Source organism: Ambystoma mexicanum, chromosome 1p (assembly GCF_040938575.1).
Source record: "Ambystoma mexicanum isolate Mex_15411 chromosome 1p, UKY_AmexF1_1, whole genome shotgun sequence".
Lineage (NCBI taxonomy): Eukaryota > Metazoa > Chordata > Amphibia > Caudata > Ambystomatidae > Ambystoma > Ambystoma mexicanum.
This window is the reverse complement of record NC_090921.1, coordinates 1,035,381,407-1,035,396,734: the sequence shown is the minus strand read 5'-3', so window position 1 is coordinate 1,035,396,734 and position 15,328 is coordinate 1,035,381,407. Positions and strand designations below refer to the sequence as shown.

General features: G+C 45.9%; 1 protein-coding gene across 2 annotated transcripts in view; it reads left to right on the top strand.

The window, feature by feature from the left end:
- The window catches only part of RFWD3 (ring finger and WD repeat domain 3), a 580,144-nt gene that overhangs the window by 276,858 nt on the left and 287,958 nt on the right, over nt 1–15,328 (top strand). For both annotated transcript variants that reach the window (XM_069604073.1, XM_069604082.1), the window contains one exon: nt 12,812–13,040. In XM_069604073.1, coding sequence (XP_069460174.1) covers nt 12,812–13,040 — 229 coding nt within the window. The remainder of the gene's footprint in view (nt 1–12,811; nt 13,041–15,328) is intronic.

Below are 15,328 nucleotides of genomic sequence, written 5' to 3'. Positions count from 1 at the left end.
GGGGAGTACAAAGAACGCATTACACTATACACACAACCCCTCCACCTATTTCGACGTTACTTCCAAAAAGGTGAAAGCGCCAGCAGGGCCATCGGAAATTTCGGCGGGTTCCTTGGATCGTTCAGATCCAAAGCCTTTCCCAAAACAAACAAGGGTGCTACCCCTAAATCAAGTTCACACGTCGAAGCGTAGACTTTCGACGGTCCTGAAAGGGCCGGTAGGCCCAGAAACTATGACTAGGCCTCAAGGTGTAAAACCTACCGCTAGGCCCTCTAACCATGCGGTCGGCGGTACAAGAGCTTCAGAACCACTAACTCACGCCGATTCGGTGGAAATTGAACACAGTATCACAAGAATTACTTCAGCGGTTGGGCTTTTACCTATTAGGTCAAAAAACATGCGGCAGGCTGCGGACAAATCTATAGATATGCCATGGTGCCCCGATTCTCGCAATAACTAAGAGGACAGTCGAGAGCCTCTCTCCAACACCCTGAGTGACAAATGTCGACATCAAGGGGAGGAAGAGAACATTTTTCCACCCGTAGGCCCTTCCAGTTCCTCTAAGTGGACAAGGGAGAAATTTGAAGGGTGCATGGATTGTCTGGAAAAAACTATTTATTTTTCTGAACATCCTTCCCCCGAAAAGATCTCGTGGAGAACCTAATCTTAAATCTGTTTCACATTTCCAAGAAGATCCGCCCTCAGTCACCGTCCATCATGAAGACATTGTTTAAATGGATACTTACCAGGACATTTACAGTGAAGATGAAGAACCTTCCTTCCTGCAGGGCTACAATGAGGACCAGGCAGATGCCACGAACAATTGGGAAGAAACCCACCAAGTGGGGATGGGCCCATGGACGCTCCCCCAACAAGATCAGGACACTGATGTTCTGTGCCTGGATTCTCCTCCGTCCACCCCGGCTCGCCAGGCCTCACCTGTAGACGACCAAATGGCCTTCAATGCCATGTTAAGGAAGGCAGCAGATCACTTTCAAATCACTACTTAAGGGGCGGTGCCTGAGCAGGACTTTGTAGAAGACATTCTCGAGGAGAAACCCCCCTGTAGCCTGGCCATTCCCCTCCTTAATTCTGTTAAGAGAAGATTGGCCCTCTCCCTGGTGTCACCAGCTCAGACCCGTGCAGTGAACCCAAGAGTAGAAAAGTTATTCCTGCCAGCTCCTTTTGGACCCTGAATACATTAAAGGGCACGCCACCCCTGATTCCCTGGTAGTAACTACCACCCGGAAACGGGCAGCAGTACCCCTTGCTACGGGGGAGGCGCCTCCGGATAGAGAATCCAAGAGGTTGTATGCCTTAGGTAATCGGGTTACCTCGGCTGCCGCATATACCACGCGCTTAGCGAATAACACTACGCTGCTGGCGAGTTATGCTGACGCTCAATGGAACCTAGTACAAGAGGGTCTCCGAAGGTCCCAGAGCCCGTCGGGTCCAAGCTTCTCACTATTGTGGCCGAAGGCAGGCAAATAAACCAGAATATAATAAAGAACACTCTGGACACGGCTGAAACCGCAGGCAGGTCTCTGGCCCAGGGAGCCTTACTTAGAGGCACGCTTGGCTTCGTACCTCAGGGTTTAAGCCTGAGACACAGGCCGCTCTCATCAATAAACCCATTGAAGAAACTAACCTCTTCGGAAAGGTGGTCGATGAGGCCCTAGAAACAGCCAAAAAAAGAGCATAAGACTCTTAAGTCTCCAACAAATTACTCAAAAACGTTTCCCCCAGAGGGGAGGTAATTCTCGTCAGTCCTTTTGAGGGCAGTCCCGTGCAAGTCAGAACAACTGTAGCACGGAAACTTTAATGCTGGACAAACATCAGGAAGCCCTGCATACTACCCACCAAGGGATCAGCGACGCAGCAAAGCCAGAGGTAGAGGCCCCAACCCTAGAGGGGCTGCAACCTCTTATCAGAAATGACCATCAGATCCAGGTCCTCCGGTCGGGGGCGCTTAACTTCTTTCCTCACGGCATGGGAGGGGCTAACTTCAGACCAGTGGGTCGCCCACGGGTACTGTGTGGAATTTGCACGACCTCCACAATTCAGACCACCGTGCTCACGGCGCCTCTCACCGGACCATCTGGAGATCCTGAATCAAGAGGTGGAAGCGCTGCTGCGAAAGGACACCATAGAAGCCGTCCCTATGTAAACGAGGGTATTTGTTCAGTGTACTTCCTTGTACCCAAAAAGGACCTCACCATGCGCCCTGTTCTAGACCTGCGCCCAGCGAACAAATTCATAAAACCTCAAATGTTTTGCATGGTAACACTACATGAGGTGATCCCACTGTTGAAACGTGGACTACATGGCAACATTGGACATGAAAGATGCATACTTTAATATTTCAATGTTGCCAGCACACAGGAAATATCTAAGGTTCATGGTAGAGGACAGGCATTACCAATTCAAAGTGCTCCCCTTCGGCATCGCCTCAGCGGCAAGGGTGTTTACCAAAGTCTTGGCAGTAGCAGCAGCACACCTGGGCAGACTATCCGTCACGGTTTACCCTTCCCTCGACGACTGGCTCATAACGGGGGACTCGTACGACACATGTTTTTTGAACACCCAAAAGACCATAGACCTTCTGTTCAGTCTGGGTTTCTCCATCAACGAGAAAAAATCCAGTTTAGTCCCCAGTCAAATAAAACAATTTCTGGGAGCTCTAATCTGGACGAAAGACAGCCTCGTCTTCCCCTCCAACGAGAGGGTTCAGAACATGCTTTTTCAGATCCCTCAATATGTAGCCAGTCGGGAGGTGACGTTGTGCAAAGCCATGCAGTTGCTAGGAATGATGGCATCATGCATATACTTGGTTCCCCACGCGTGGCTGCGAATGCGTCCCATGCAAGAGTGGCTCAACAGCCAGTGGTGTCAGGCCAGCGGACAGTGGGAAGATCTGATAGTTTTCTTGCCAGCCCTCGTTCTCTCTCTGCAGTGGTGGTCAAGGGAAAACCTTCTGAAGGGGAAAACCTTCACCACCCCTGCAGTGTAAGCCACTCTCAAGACAGATGCATCTCTCACGAGGTGGGGGGGCTCACCTGCTTCAGCAGACAGCGCATGGAGTGTGGTCCCCACAAGTAGCGTCCAACCATATAAACTTACTGGAGCTGTTAGCGGTGTTCAAGGCATTAAAGGCTTTTCAGAAGCTACTACAAGGGAAGACAGTGCTGATTCTAACAGACAGCACTACAGCCATGTATTACCTGAACAAACAGGTGGGCACTCACTCTCCAGGGCTATCCAAGCTGTCCCAGAAAATTTGGATGTGGGCTCTCAAACACAAGATGTTTGTTTTCTCAACATGTTCCAGGGGAACTCAATCTTCTGGCAGAAGTGCTCAGCAGAGATTCCCCTCTGCCCATATAATACAAATGGCATCTTCACGAAGACATCGTGTCCAATGTCTTCGCAGAATGGGGCTTCCGAGAGGTCGACCTATTTGCAACTCAGGAGAACGCCCAATGCCAAGACTATGCCTCCAGGTACCCCCAGAACCGCTCCAAGGGGAACGGTCTCTGGATAACATGGTCAGGGAAATTTGACTACGCCCTCCACCCCCCCCCCCCCCGACTCCCCTTCTCAACAAGATAGTGCACAAGATGGACCAGGAAACGGTTACCATGATACTGATGGCCCCCATGTAGGCCCGTCAACACTGGTTCGCTCATCTAATGAAAATGTCTCCCTCCCCACCAGTAAAACTACCCTGTCCGTACAACATGTTGTCTCAGGACCGGGGGAGACCCTACACCCATGCCCAAAAACTGAACTTAGCCGCCTGGCTGCTGAGGACATACAGTTTGGACACCTACAGCTCCCTCAGAGGTGCATGGACATACTCAGGGAAGCTAGAAATCCTAACACCCCTTATTGCTATGCCAGCAAATGGAAACATTTTGTTATCTGGTGTAATACCAAGGGTGCCAATCCCATTGATTGCTCACCAACACACATTGTGCTATACCTAACCCATTTTTTGGACATAGGGTTGGTCTTCAATTCCCTGAAGGTTCATCTGGCTGCTCTTTCAGCCTACACCACATCACAACAAAAGGTGTCGTGGTGGAAGATACCAGTGATTAAGGCCTTCATGGAACGGGTTAAGAGGATTTATCCTCCCATTTCTCACCCAGCTCCTGGATAGGATCTAAATGCGGTTTTAACCAGGCTCATGGGATCTCCCTTTGAGCCAATGAATAAAGTAAGTCTAAAAGACCTAACTTATAAAACGGCCTTCCTAGTGCCTATCACTTCTGTCACAAGGGTTGGCGAACTACAGGCACTTTCTGTGCTAGACCCCTTTGTTACAGTCCACAAAGATAAGGTAGTTCTGCGCACTCATCCGAGGTTCGCACCTAAATTTATCTAGAAATTCCATGTGAACCAATCGATTGAAATTACCTACCTTTTTCCAGCATCCCACTAGCACGGCCGAAAGAAGCCTACACACACTACGTGTGCGCAGGGCAGTCATGTTCTACCTGGAAAGAACAAAACCACTAAGGAAAACAAACCAGTTTTTTCATGCCACTGGCAGCTGGTAGAGAAGGGGATCCTGTCTCTAAATCAGCTATCTCAAGCCAACATGGAGGCGCACACATAGCTCAGTTACAAGGAACTGATCTATGCGGTCTAGTCTTTTGGGTATGGCAGGCCTGGGACTACTTTACCTGGACTACTTTACCCAAGACTATTTAAACCACACCCAAACAGCAGAACCTGCTTTGCGTTATTCTGCTGTGGGCAGTGTAACGCTCACCGTGTCCAGTTTGATGCCAGCTTACCTGACACCAAGGACCTGTAGAGAAAGAACACTGCGTAACTTACCTGGAACAGTATCCGGTCTTCAATCCATCGCCGACTTCAGTTCCACTCACCTGAAGGTACGAACTCCATCATCCGGAACCGCATGCATCCTGGAATACCATAACCTGGAAAGAGGAGAAAGAAAGACAGCATTAGTAAGCGTTTACTCGCGTTTCCTTCCGAATGAAGAAAGCCACACAATTCTTACCTGGGTAGTCATCTCCTGGTCCGTATCATTGCTGGAAAATTACGGCGCTTGGCGAGGAACATCGCAACCTGCAAGGAGAGAAAAGACACAGGTTAGCAATATAAAAGGCAAAACAGCGCCGCGCATCGTGCATTACTCACCGGACAGCATCGCGACACCGCGCTTTCGGCCCATGCTCATCTTCAAACTGCATGACAACTCCAAAATACCTTTCCATACCTAAAGGGAAAGAAGCAAGACATTATTGTTTGAACTAAGAGGAACATAAGAACTGCATATAAAGACAGTAAAGCAGCAAACCTATGGAGTCGCAGCAGGCCTGGATTCCCACAGGGGGGGGTTTGCACCGGTGATGTGACTTGGTCGCTGCTCGCCCCCCACATCTAGGCACCCCTGCCACGAGGAGCAGGACGGAGAATCCATCTTCTACAATATTAAGACCCATCTTTAACCAGAGGCCTTACCAAGGGACCGGGAGAGGATTCGAGAGTGCAAATCATCCAACCAGGGCTGGGTGGCGTCCCTGTGGATACAGCACTAGGGCATCCATAGCATTCATTGCAAATGTTCCCCTAGAGTCCATTTGCAAAGCAGCAACCTGGAGTTCTGTACACACCTTTACAAAACACTATTGCCTAGACACTCATTCTATGATTCTCAGGTGGGACAAGCAGTACTAAAACATCTTTTCTCTACTGTTCCTTCTCGCAACCCACCTCCAACTCCGGGTACTGCTTGCTAGTCTATGCACAGCATGTGATTCTAAGCAGATTAACAAGCATCAGAAGACCTGCATTACTTACCGTAATAGCATTTCTGATGATTGTATCTGCTTAGATCCACATGCGACCTCCCTACCTCCCCGGTCGGGGTGGAAGGAACATGGACATCTTACTGCTTTCTCCCTTTATGTACTCACTCACTATAGCCTTGGGCTCCCTCATGGCAGAAAAAAAAACAATCGGAGGGACCTCGGCGCGTGAGGGATTTTGGGTACACTACACATCGCGATAGAGATAGTGTTACAGACACCCCTATGCCGACGTCCCCTTTCGGTCCCCGAAAGACAAGATGCAATACTCCGCGGTTACCGCTGGATGATGGAACATATGCACAGAATGTGAATCTAAGCAGATACAATCATCAGAAATTCTATTACGGTAAGTAATGCATGTTATTTGGATACGTGTCACTGAATCTCTCTTTCCACCCTACTGCTCACTGTGACCCCTCTTGAGATAACCCTGGCTGCTCAGCCACACTACCAACCTGTGTAGTACAGACTTATACCTAAGGTTGGGTTCCTATTGTCAGGACGTCAAGGTTGTGGTGTTACCGAAAGGCTACTGCTCCAAATCTTGCCTAACAGTCTTGCACAAAGTTAGAGAGTCTGTTGAAGAAAAATCATTGTAGAATCACAAGCTGTTAAACTTGTGAAGGTTAGAGCTGAAATCATCTCTAGCAAAGCAGTTACTGCAATTCTCAACTGAGAAGAGCAAGCTACAGACACAGAGGCAAGTACCCCAAGTCAGAACAGTACCTTTGGTTAGAAGAAGAGTGGTCCCATTGGCTTCTGTCTGGTTGCAGCGATGTAGATCCTGGGTTCCTGGGCCTCAGTCATGAGGACAAGAGGGAGGACGTCGGGGGAAGGGAGGACGTCCGGGGACTCCTGCGGCAGCAATTTGAAGGTCGGTGGCAGCCATGTGCTCTTTTCAGCTTTGCAGCACTTCACGGTTTCAGCGCTCGGTAAACTGCACCACCACTGGTCTTTGATACCGGTTGAGCTTCCGCATCCTGCACTCTGGTGAGGTGACTCGAGCTCTGGCTGTCCTGCTTCTGGATGGTCCTGGGGAGACTCCTGGAGCTTCTAGCCAGATCAGACGTTGCACTAGACTACAGATTTCTCGACCCCTGGCACTCGGTTCCTGCAGCAGCAAAGAAGTACAGCCATTCGAGGAAGGCTGTCCATTGGATTACGTCTCAGAGTTAGTTGGTCCCACTAACCCAAAGGAAGAAGTGGTCCATTCCAGAGCCTCTCTTGACGATCAGAAAAAGGAGTTTCAGCACAGCAGCAGGGCTTCACTGGGCCGTTCAAAGGTCCAGGAGGATGCAGCAAGTTTCGTTCACGGTTTCTTCGTCGGGTTGTAGTGGTTGATTCTGTGAGTCCCAAAACCCTCACCTTTGTAAGCAGGTTTCTCCCATTCATGAACAGTTTAGTTGTCACTCATATAGCAGGGTGGCTGTCCTAAAAGAACAGCCAGCCAATCAGGACTGGGTGCATTAGTTTCGGCAACCTCCCTCACTTCCTGCCCTTCCAGACACACTAGAGCCAGAGGTGGGTTTCGGTTCTGAAGCTCACCAAAGGCAAAACGAGCAAAGGCCTCAAACCTGGCTTGCCGCGCAGAGTAAAACCCAAGAAAGAATGCACAAACAGAAAATGGCAAAAAAAGAAGACTGGGCCATTTTGACATAATGGTCACCCATGGGTGCTATGCTACAGCTGAGGATTCAGCCTGCGGTATAAAATCACAATGGTAGGAAAATTAAACCACTCCACCAGCCATTTAAAGTAGTGAGGGTAACATAAAAAATGTTACATGAGTAAGTAGGAAAATTAGCTAAGTAACCCCCAGCACTCCACATACAATGGGGTGTGCTGGACCTACTAAGCAAAAAAGGTAAGTAAAGTCAATTTCACTTTACTCTTCTTGGGAAATGTAGTTCACCCAAGAAAAACTTAGGAGAAATCTAAAGGATTTCTCTGACACTGCACTGAAGGTGCTGTGTGTCACCATACAATAAGTGGATGCCTATGGAGTTTGTCATGCTCAAGAAAACTAAGGAAACGGATCATTCATATCGGATCAAAACACACGAGTGAGTGAGGAAAAGGGCTAACTCCTGGGTTAAAAAGTCTTAAAGTCCAGCAAAAGAGCTAAGGTTGAAGGGAATTAGCACAGAAATGTGAATTCTCCCTAGCAAAGACAAAGTGGTAATGCGCACACACCCATGCTTTGCGCCTAAATTCATTTCTTAGTTCCATGTGAACCAATCCATCGAACTTCCAACTTTCTTTCAGATTCCCACTACCTCAGCTGAAAGAAGCCTCCATACACACAAGATGTTAGGCGAGCAGTGGTGTATTACCTTGATGAGACTAAACCACTAAAAGACAGACCAATTCTTTCTCTGCCGCCAATCGAGAAGGGGACCCTGTCTCTGTAGGCCATATCTAAACGGATTGTTAAATACATCACTCTGTTACTCCCTTGCCAACAGAGATTGGCCCTTTACGCCTAGTGCACACTACCCGAGGAATATGAGCTACTATAGCCTTTATTGCAAATGTTCCTCTTGATTCTATTTGCAACGCGGCTACCTGGAGTTCTGTTCACACTTTCACTCAAACTCACTGCTTAGAGACACACTATTAAGCTGATTCTCTGGTGGGACAGGCAGTGCTAAGACATCTCTTTGCTACTGGTCCTTCACACATCCCACCACCATCGCATGGTACTGCTCGCTAGTATACGCACAGCATATGATTCTAAGCAGATTCACAATCATCAGAAAACATATATTGCTTTCCTTTATCGTATTTCTGGTGCTTGGATCTGCTTGGATTTACATGCACGCACCCTTCCAATCCCCTCTTGGAGTAGAAGGAACATAGACATATTACACCTTCTTTTCTTCTGTACTCGTGCATTCTATAGGGCTCCCTCACGGCAGAACAAAAACTGGTGGGATCCTGACGCATGAAGGATTTTGGCTACACTACACGTCACATTAGGGATAGTGTTACATTCCTGCTAATTTCAATCTTCGAAAGAAAGATGCAATGCTCTGCGAATACCACTAGATGTCAGACTATATGCACAGCATATGAATCTAAACCGATACAAGCACCAGAAATGTGATAACAGTGAGTAATGCATGTCAATCAGAGTCTGAGCTTGGTGCTAATGTCTTCGACTTATTACCTTCCCTTCACACTTAGTAAAAAGCACTGCTGCAGTCTCACTTTCTAAATACTAGCCTGTTTGGTCCTGGTGCCCATCACTGAGAACAGGAGAGGGTACCCGTTGTTAGTTATTCAATTAATTACCATTGTGCATAGTGTCAGAAGTGACACGGTACTCCGACCAATACACCACCGTCCTTTCTGCCCAGCTCGGTGTACAGTCTTTCCATCGAAAAAACATCCATGGACTTCTTTTGCATCGAAATTTATTGATTGAAATACCTGTCCATCAAAATGACTATTCATTGAATTTGTTTTCATTGAATTTCGATGGAAAAGCATTTCAATAAATAAAAAATAAACAAAACGTGGGTTTGGTGGGGGGGCGACCCTCCTCCACCCCCAATTAAAAAATAAACATTAAACAAGTTAGAGGGAGCTGTCGAGTGCTGAAATACTACTGTATTGAAGTGATTTCAGCACTGGGCAGCTCCCTCTGACTTGTGTAGTATTAGTGACTGTGGACTTTTACTGGGGGGGGTGGCATTAAAAAATAAAACAAGTGACAAGTGCACTCGCTGAGACTACACAAGTTAGAGGAAGCTGTCCAGTGCTGGATTAGATTGGTACTTTTTGTACTCTACTTCAGTCCTGGACAGCTCCCTGTAACGTTATGTTTCAGTGACTTTCCATGCAAAAAATGTAAAGTGTTTATTTAATGAAACACTATTCGATTAATTGGTTTTGATGCATAAATACTTCACACTTTATATATAGCAATTCGATGAAACATCTTTCAGTAAAAAAGATTTGATGTAACATCACCTCGATGTAAAGACATGTAACTGCCCAGCTCATGCAGGCTTAACCACGGCATGCTATTGATCGACTTAATTTGTGGAGTGTCCCAACGTCACCAGTACACATCTCAATCTCACCATCATATTATCGAGAGGGACAAACGTCATCTAGGTTGCATCTTGTTTACATACCAGTTCCACTTCTAGCCTCTTGATTATTGGTATTCGTGGAGATGGATTTCTAAACTCAACTCTGAGGAGGGGGACCATTTTGGGAGTTCACCCTCGCTATGGTGAACAGGAAGTCTCTAAGAGTTTAGCCAAAACCCAATCAATGTATTGTGGTACAGCAGCCAAAACGTAATCTTAGGAGTGAGTCTGAGCGGTCCAGGGCCCAAATCACAAAGAAAAACGCACAATAATTCAGATTGGACAGAATGTATACAATTACTTACTTTGAGAACACACTAAGAAATTAAACTGTGAGGTAGTATTCTCGCACACAACCATATCACAAATGTATACATTCACCATTAGGTTCACTTACAATGCATCCACCCATAATTTAACCAGGTAGGTCATTCAGATGCAGGTAAAATGATTAAAATCGCAAGTACAATTCTCTTTACTGAAGAAGCCCAACCCTAAGGTGTTTGGAGCTAAGTACCCAAAAGTCATAGGTTGCAAGACCATGTTCCCCAGGTAAGGCCTTCTCTGAAAGGGTACATTGGGCTTCTGGTGGTGATTTCAGACCGTTCTAAACTTTTAAAAAGTGGGATAACTGTTTGTTTGTCCAACAAACAGTTAGCCTTCAAGAGAGAGGAGAACCTAACTCAGAGGTATGATACGTGACCCAGGTTCGCCAACCAAAGGTAAGTAAAGGAGGCATTGGCAGACAAACTGCATTGCACCCTATGTTATTCTATGGAGTACAGTATAAAGTGAACAAAAACCTACAAGATAATGTTTTAAGGAGATTAACTATTTCCATGCACTGCCCAGTAAGGTGCTCCTTGCAATTTCCAAAATACAAGACTACAAAGAGAAACAACGTTTCTAAACACTGCCAGTTGGAAGGACTAGTCGGCATACCCATAACCATGAGAAAAGGGGAAGTGAAGCTGAAGGCGCTACTTCTGTTTAAAAATCAGCAAAATTGTGTGCCACTGAAATCCATGGAGGGAAAGCTGCATAAGAAAAAAATAACTTTCATAACTGTATTCCCAGCCCTTGGGGTTTTGCCAATCAAAAAAGTTAGCCCAAAGGTATCCCAATAATACTTGCGTTTAACTGTTCTTTGAGGATCTGCTCATCTTTATACTGAGAACTGTAGATTAGCGTGTTTACCACCTGTTTGGCAGAGACTTGGGTATGGGAAGGCAAAAAGGGAAAATATCTGAGCCCTCCATCTACCCTGGGTGGGATCCCCCACCTGGCTGCCTGTTGCAAAGAAGTCAGTGCACATATGCTGAAATATCAGACTGGGCTAAAAGCCCAGCTTCACCACTCAACCAAATCGTGTGATTCTGGGAAACTTGTTAATTCTGTGCTTAAATGTCAAAAATGCCAGTTCTAAATATTTCAAAATTGTCAGCCCCTAGGAGTGATTTCGGTAGCCGGGTGAACTGTTTAAAAAAAGAGAAAAAAAGGAAAAAAATGAAAAAAATGCTGTATTCCTGGTTTAACTGAATGATAGTGCTGTTTCATTTATAATAACTGTTTGCGGCCTAGATGCCGGGGCCCCAGAAGACAGAGGCACCAAAGGTTGCGCACAAAAGCATGGCATGCTGTGTGTCGTGGTTCCAGGGATGTGGTATTTAGAGAACGCACAAAGCAAGAAGCAGGCAGCCAGAGCTGGGGCAGGGAGCGTGTAGAGTGGAGTGGGCCTATTGTGCTGTAATCCGCAGGTACAGCTTTTTGTAAGACATAGATCCATAATCACATTTACAAACGATATACTGCACACCACCTAGCCATTCCTAGACTCACCCATGACAACACCACTTGAAAATCAGGTCCCTCGTCTAACGAGTCAATGTTCAGGTTTGTGGACCGCCTGGTCATTTCTAATCGGTATACACATGCTATTTGTTGCTTCCATTCTATCGCCTGTAGCCATATTTAGGCACATGTAAATTCTGCGAGGCTGCTAATCTGAATTTTGCCTGACTGGGCATGCGTACTTTTAGCAGCTACTGATCTGTGCCCTGCAACTATGCTACAACCCATACACCTTCCTTGTGGCTGCTATTGTTAAATATGTCCTGTATCTGTGCTAGAACACAAGTACCCGTCTTGTGCAATGCAAATGATGGTGGACTTTCTTTTGTTTTGACAACCTGATAGACCCCTTTAAGATTTGTGTTGAGGCTGGGAAACCCCTCTTAGCTTTGGAGCTAGCAAGGCCTTTCTTTACCCTGCATGTTTCCTTTAATAAAAGTCTAAATCCAGAAATGTTGCACCATTGTGTCCAAGCCTTACATCTGCACCCTTTCAATATACAGATTCCACTTTTCTTGTGGGAATTTAACGATGTTTGGGTATCACTTTCCCTCTTTCTGCATGCACTGACAGATGCACAAAAATAAATATGCTTTTTGACAAACTGTATTCTAGTGAGGACGGCGCTATCTTTTGCATAGAGGTGGGGGTAGTGTCCTAATTTCATACTGTTAATTAGCTAATTTGCCTTTCTAATCTCCACATTTACATCATTCCTCCACCCTCCCCGTGCCTCCTTCCACAATCCAATTCCCTTTGATCATCTCACTTCAATCTCCTGATCATCCCAAAGATGACGTAACCCAGAACTCATAAGCACCAGCATCTTCAGTGCTTTTCCCCCCATTTCATTTGTGTATCTTGGTTTGGGCGCTCTCAAGTCACTCAAGTTCATTACAAAGGTATCCATATGTAAATGTTTGACTTCACTTAAGTTCATGCTTTCCAAGGCCCAATCTGCATGCTTGTGTTAAATGTTGCAAAGAGAGCCAAATGGTCTTTTCTGTTTTTAAGGAACTACGCTCACTGATGGCACAGTACAAAGAAAGTTCTGCCCAGCAGCCCAGTAGCTCCCGTGCCGGTGTTTCCAGCACATTGTCTTCAAGCCAGAGCCAGCGCAAATACAACTTTGAGAAAGCCATTCTTGTCTCGCAGACTGGAAACTGCCGTGTGATGTCATACTGTGATCGCCTAAGCTGCCTTGCTGTGTCCCAGCCATCTCCTCAGGCCTTGCTTGTGCCTGGTATGTCAGCAAGAATGTTTTGTTTGTGTTCTGGAAGCCACTGATCAATGAGGGATGTGTGATTCTTCCAGAAAGTCATCTTCATAACTAACACAAGGTTGTTGAAATGTGTTCTTGATTAAGGGCACATTTGATTAAGGGCACTATCTCCAACATTCATGGCTTTCTGGCCTTGAGAAGCTACTTTGTAGGTGTTAGTCACACCTGATGTGTCTCCATGCTCAGAATGGATGAGAAAACACATATGCTTTTAAAGATTTTCTGAATGCTAAATGTTCTTAAATAATCAGCCCTATCCGCCTGAGTCAGGTTTCTTAAACCTGGCGATTTAAAGGTAAAGTTCTCCTGCTGAACGCAGTGGTGAATAGTGTTGGCACTTTTCTACAAGAAACGTGGCCACAGAAAGCCAGATAACGCCCACAAATGGCCCTTAATCATGCCCTCATATCAACACAAGGACAGTTTAGAGATAAATGAGCTGATGAGAAGTCCATGCGTCCCTGCTACAAATGTACTGCTGCGCTTTGCAATATTGGTAAAGGAAAAGTTCAATATTTGGGTAGACTAGCAAACAGACTTTGGCATGGTCTAGATGTGATTGCACCATGGCCATGGTGGCTTGTACTTAATGTGAGGGGCCATGAACTGAAAAAGGCATTTAATTACCCTTGAGTTAAAGCGACCCTTATTGACCGCAGCCTTGACCTGTCGGTACAAAAAAAGTTCTCCATCAACGAGCACTCCCATGTTCTTCACAACCTTTGTAGGGGTAAGGGTGCGGGTGCGGGTGAGGGTGGGGGAGGCAGAGAGGCTTTTTACTAGCTGCATACCTGCTAACATGCTCCTTTACATTTAAGAGATGGTAGCCATGTCTGGTTTTTACTCTGCATTCTTGGATTGTCATCCTGGATTTATATTGTGGGGGGAGTGGGGCGGGAGGAGAATTGGTGGCCATTCCCAGAATGCAAAGTTCGAAATCAGGACTGGACTATCATCACATGATTGCAGTGGGACATGTTTGCATGTCTGTAGCTTCTGAGGCCATGATTTGATCAGTGCACCCACTAAAAGATTTCCGTAGGATTCACTTTTTGACTTTATTCATATCCATTGATCAGTCAACTGTAGACATACTGTGAAATAATTAGTGTCTTATTGGTTCTAGATTGACATAAACATATTTTGTATCATCTGCGTAGTTATAAATCTTGACACCATAGAACTATATTAACTTGATCAATAGAACCAAGTAGACTTTATGAAGTGCAAGAATAAACCTGCCGTACGGTGGATTTAATCTTGCGAGATTGATTTGTAGGGAGGTAGGAAATGTTTGCTGTTGACTTTTAAGAAAGGATTCAATCCAATTAAGGTTGTCCTTGGATTCCAGTAGTTTGCAGGCAGTTGAGCAAAATATAATAGCGGACTGTATTGCGGGCTTCCAGCAGATCCAACAGAATCAGTGCTCCGTCACTCCCAGTATTCACCCCTCTATAAAACCAGCTTAGTGTCACCAATGGCTCTCTCGACCAATGATAATGTTCCCAAAAATATCTTTTTGCTGCCCTGCCATTCCCTCTTAGTTTTTCCCAAAAAAGTATATTCAAAATAGGTCAAATTTGCAATTTCCTTTGGATCCCCTTGAGGCTTCAACAGTGCTCAGATTACCACCTGATTAAGGTCTTCATGTTGGGGAGTTTTACTAAAGTCCACCTGTGGCAGGGCTTTATAGGATTCACTCTTGGGGGCACAGGGCTCCAACTCTTAGGTTTGGCTGAACTAACCAAAAGGTTTGCTAGCAATGGGCAAGTGGCCAGGCTTAGTCTAGGAGGGAGAATGGCTGTAGTGGAGCACAAAGACCTTCGAGCACGCTTATAGTCAAGGAAACGCCAACTGTAGTTATATAAAATATAGTAATTATATACACTAAGGCAATGTTAAAATCAATATGCAACTCCGGTGGGTAAAAATAGTTCACACAATGAAATAGACACAGTGAATATTTGCTGTTGCAATACTCTGTTCACTAGTAGACTTTTTAGAATAACAGGAAAGTAGTAAGAGTAGCTTCAAGTTATCAAATCATATCCACCAACATTTACTAGAAGGAGCAATACTGGTAGGTAAATAACGTTGTGTAGGGCTTAACTTTTAAAAGTTCAACCCTATCTGGGGAATGAGAGGCTCAGTAGTCAGAAGTGGGACACGGGGGTGGGAGGAGGGGGGCAGTTACCTGTGGGCAGCAGAACAAAGGAAGGCAGGTATCAAAGTTGTACGTTCTCAGAAAT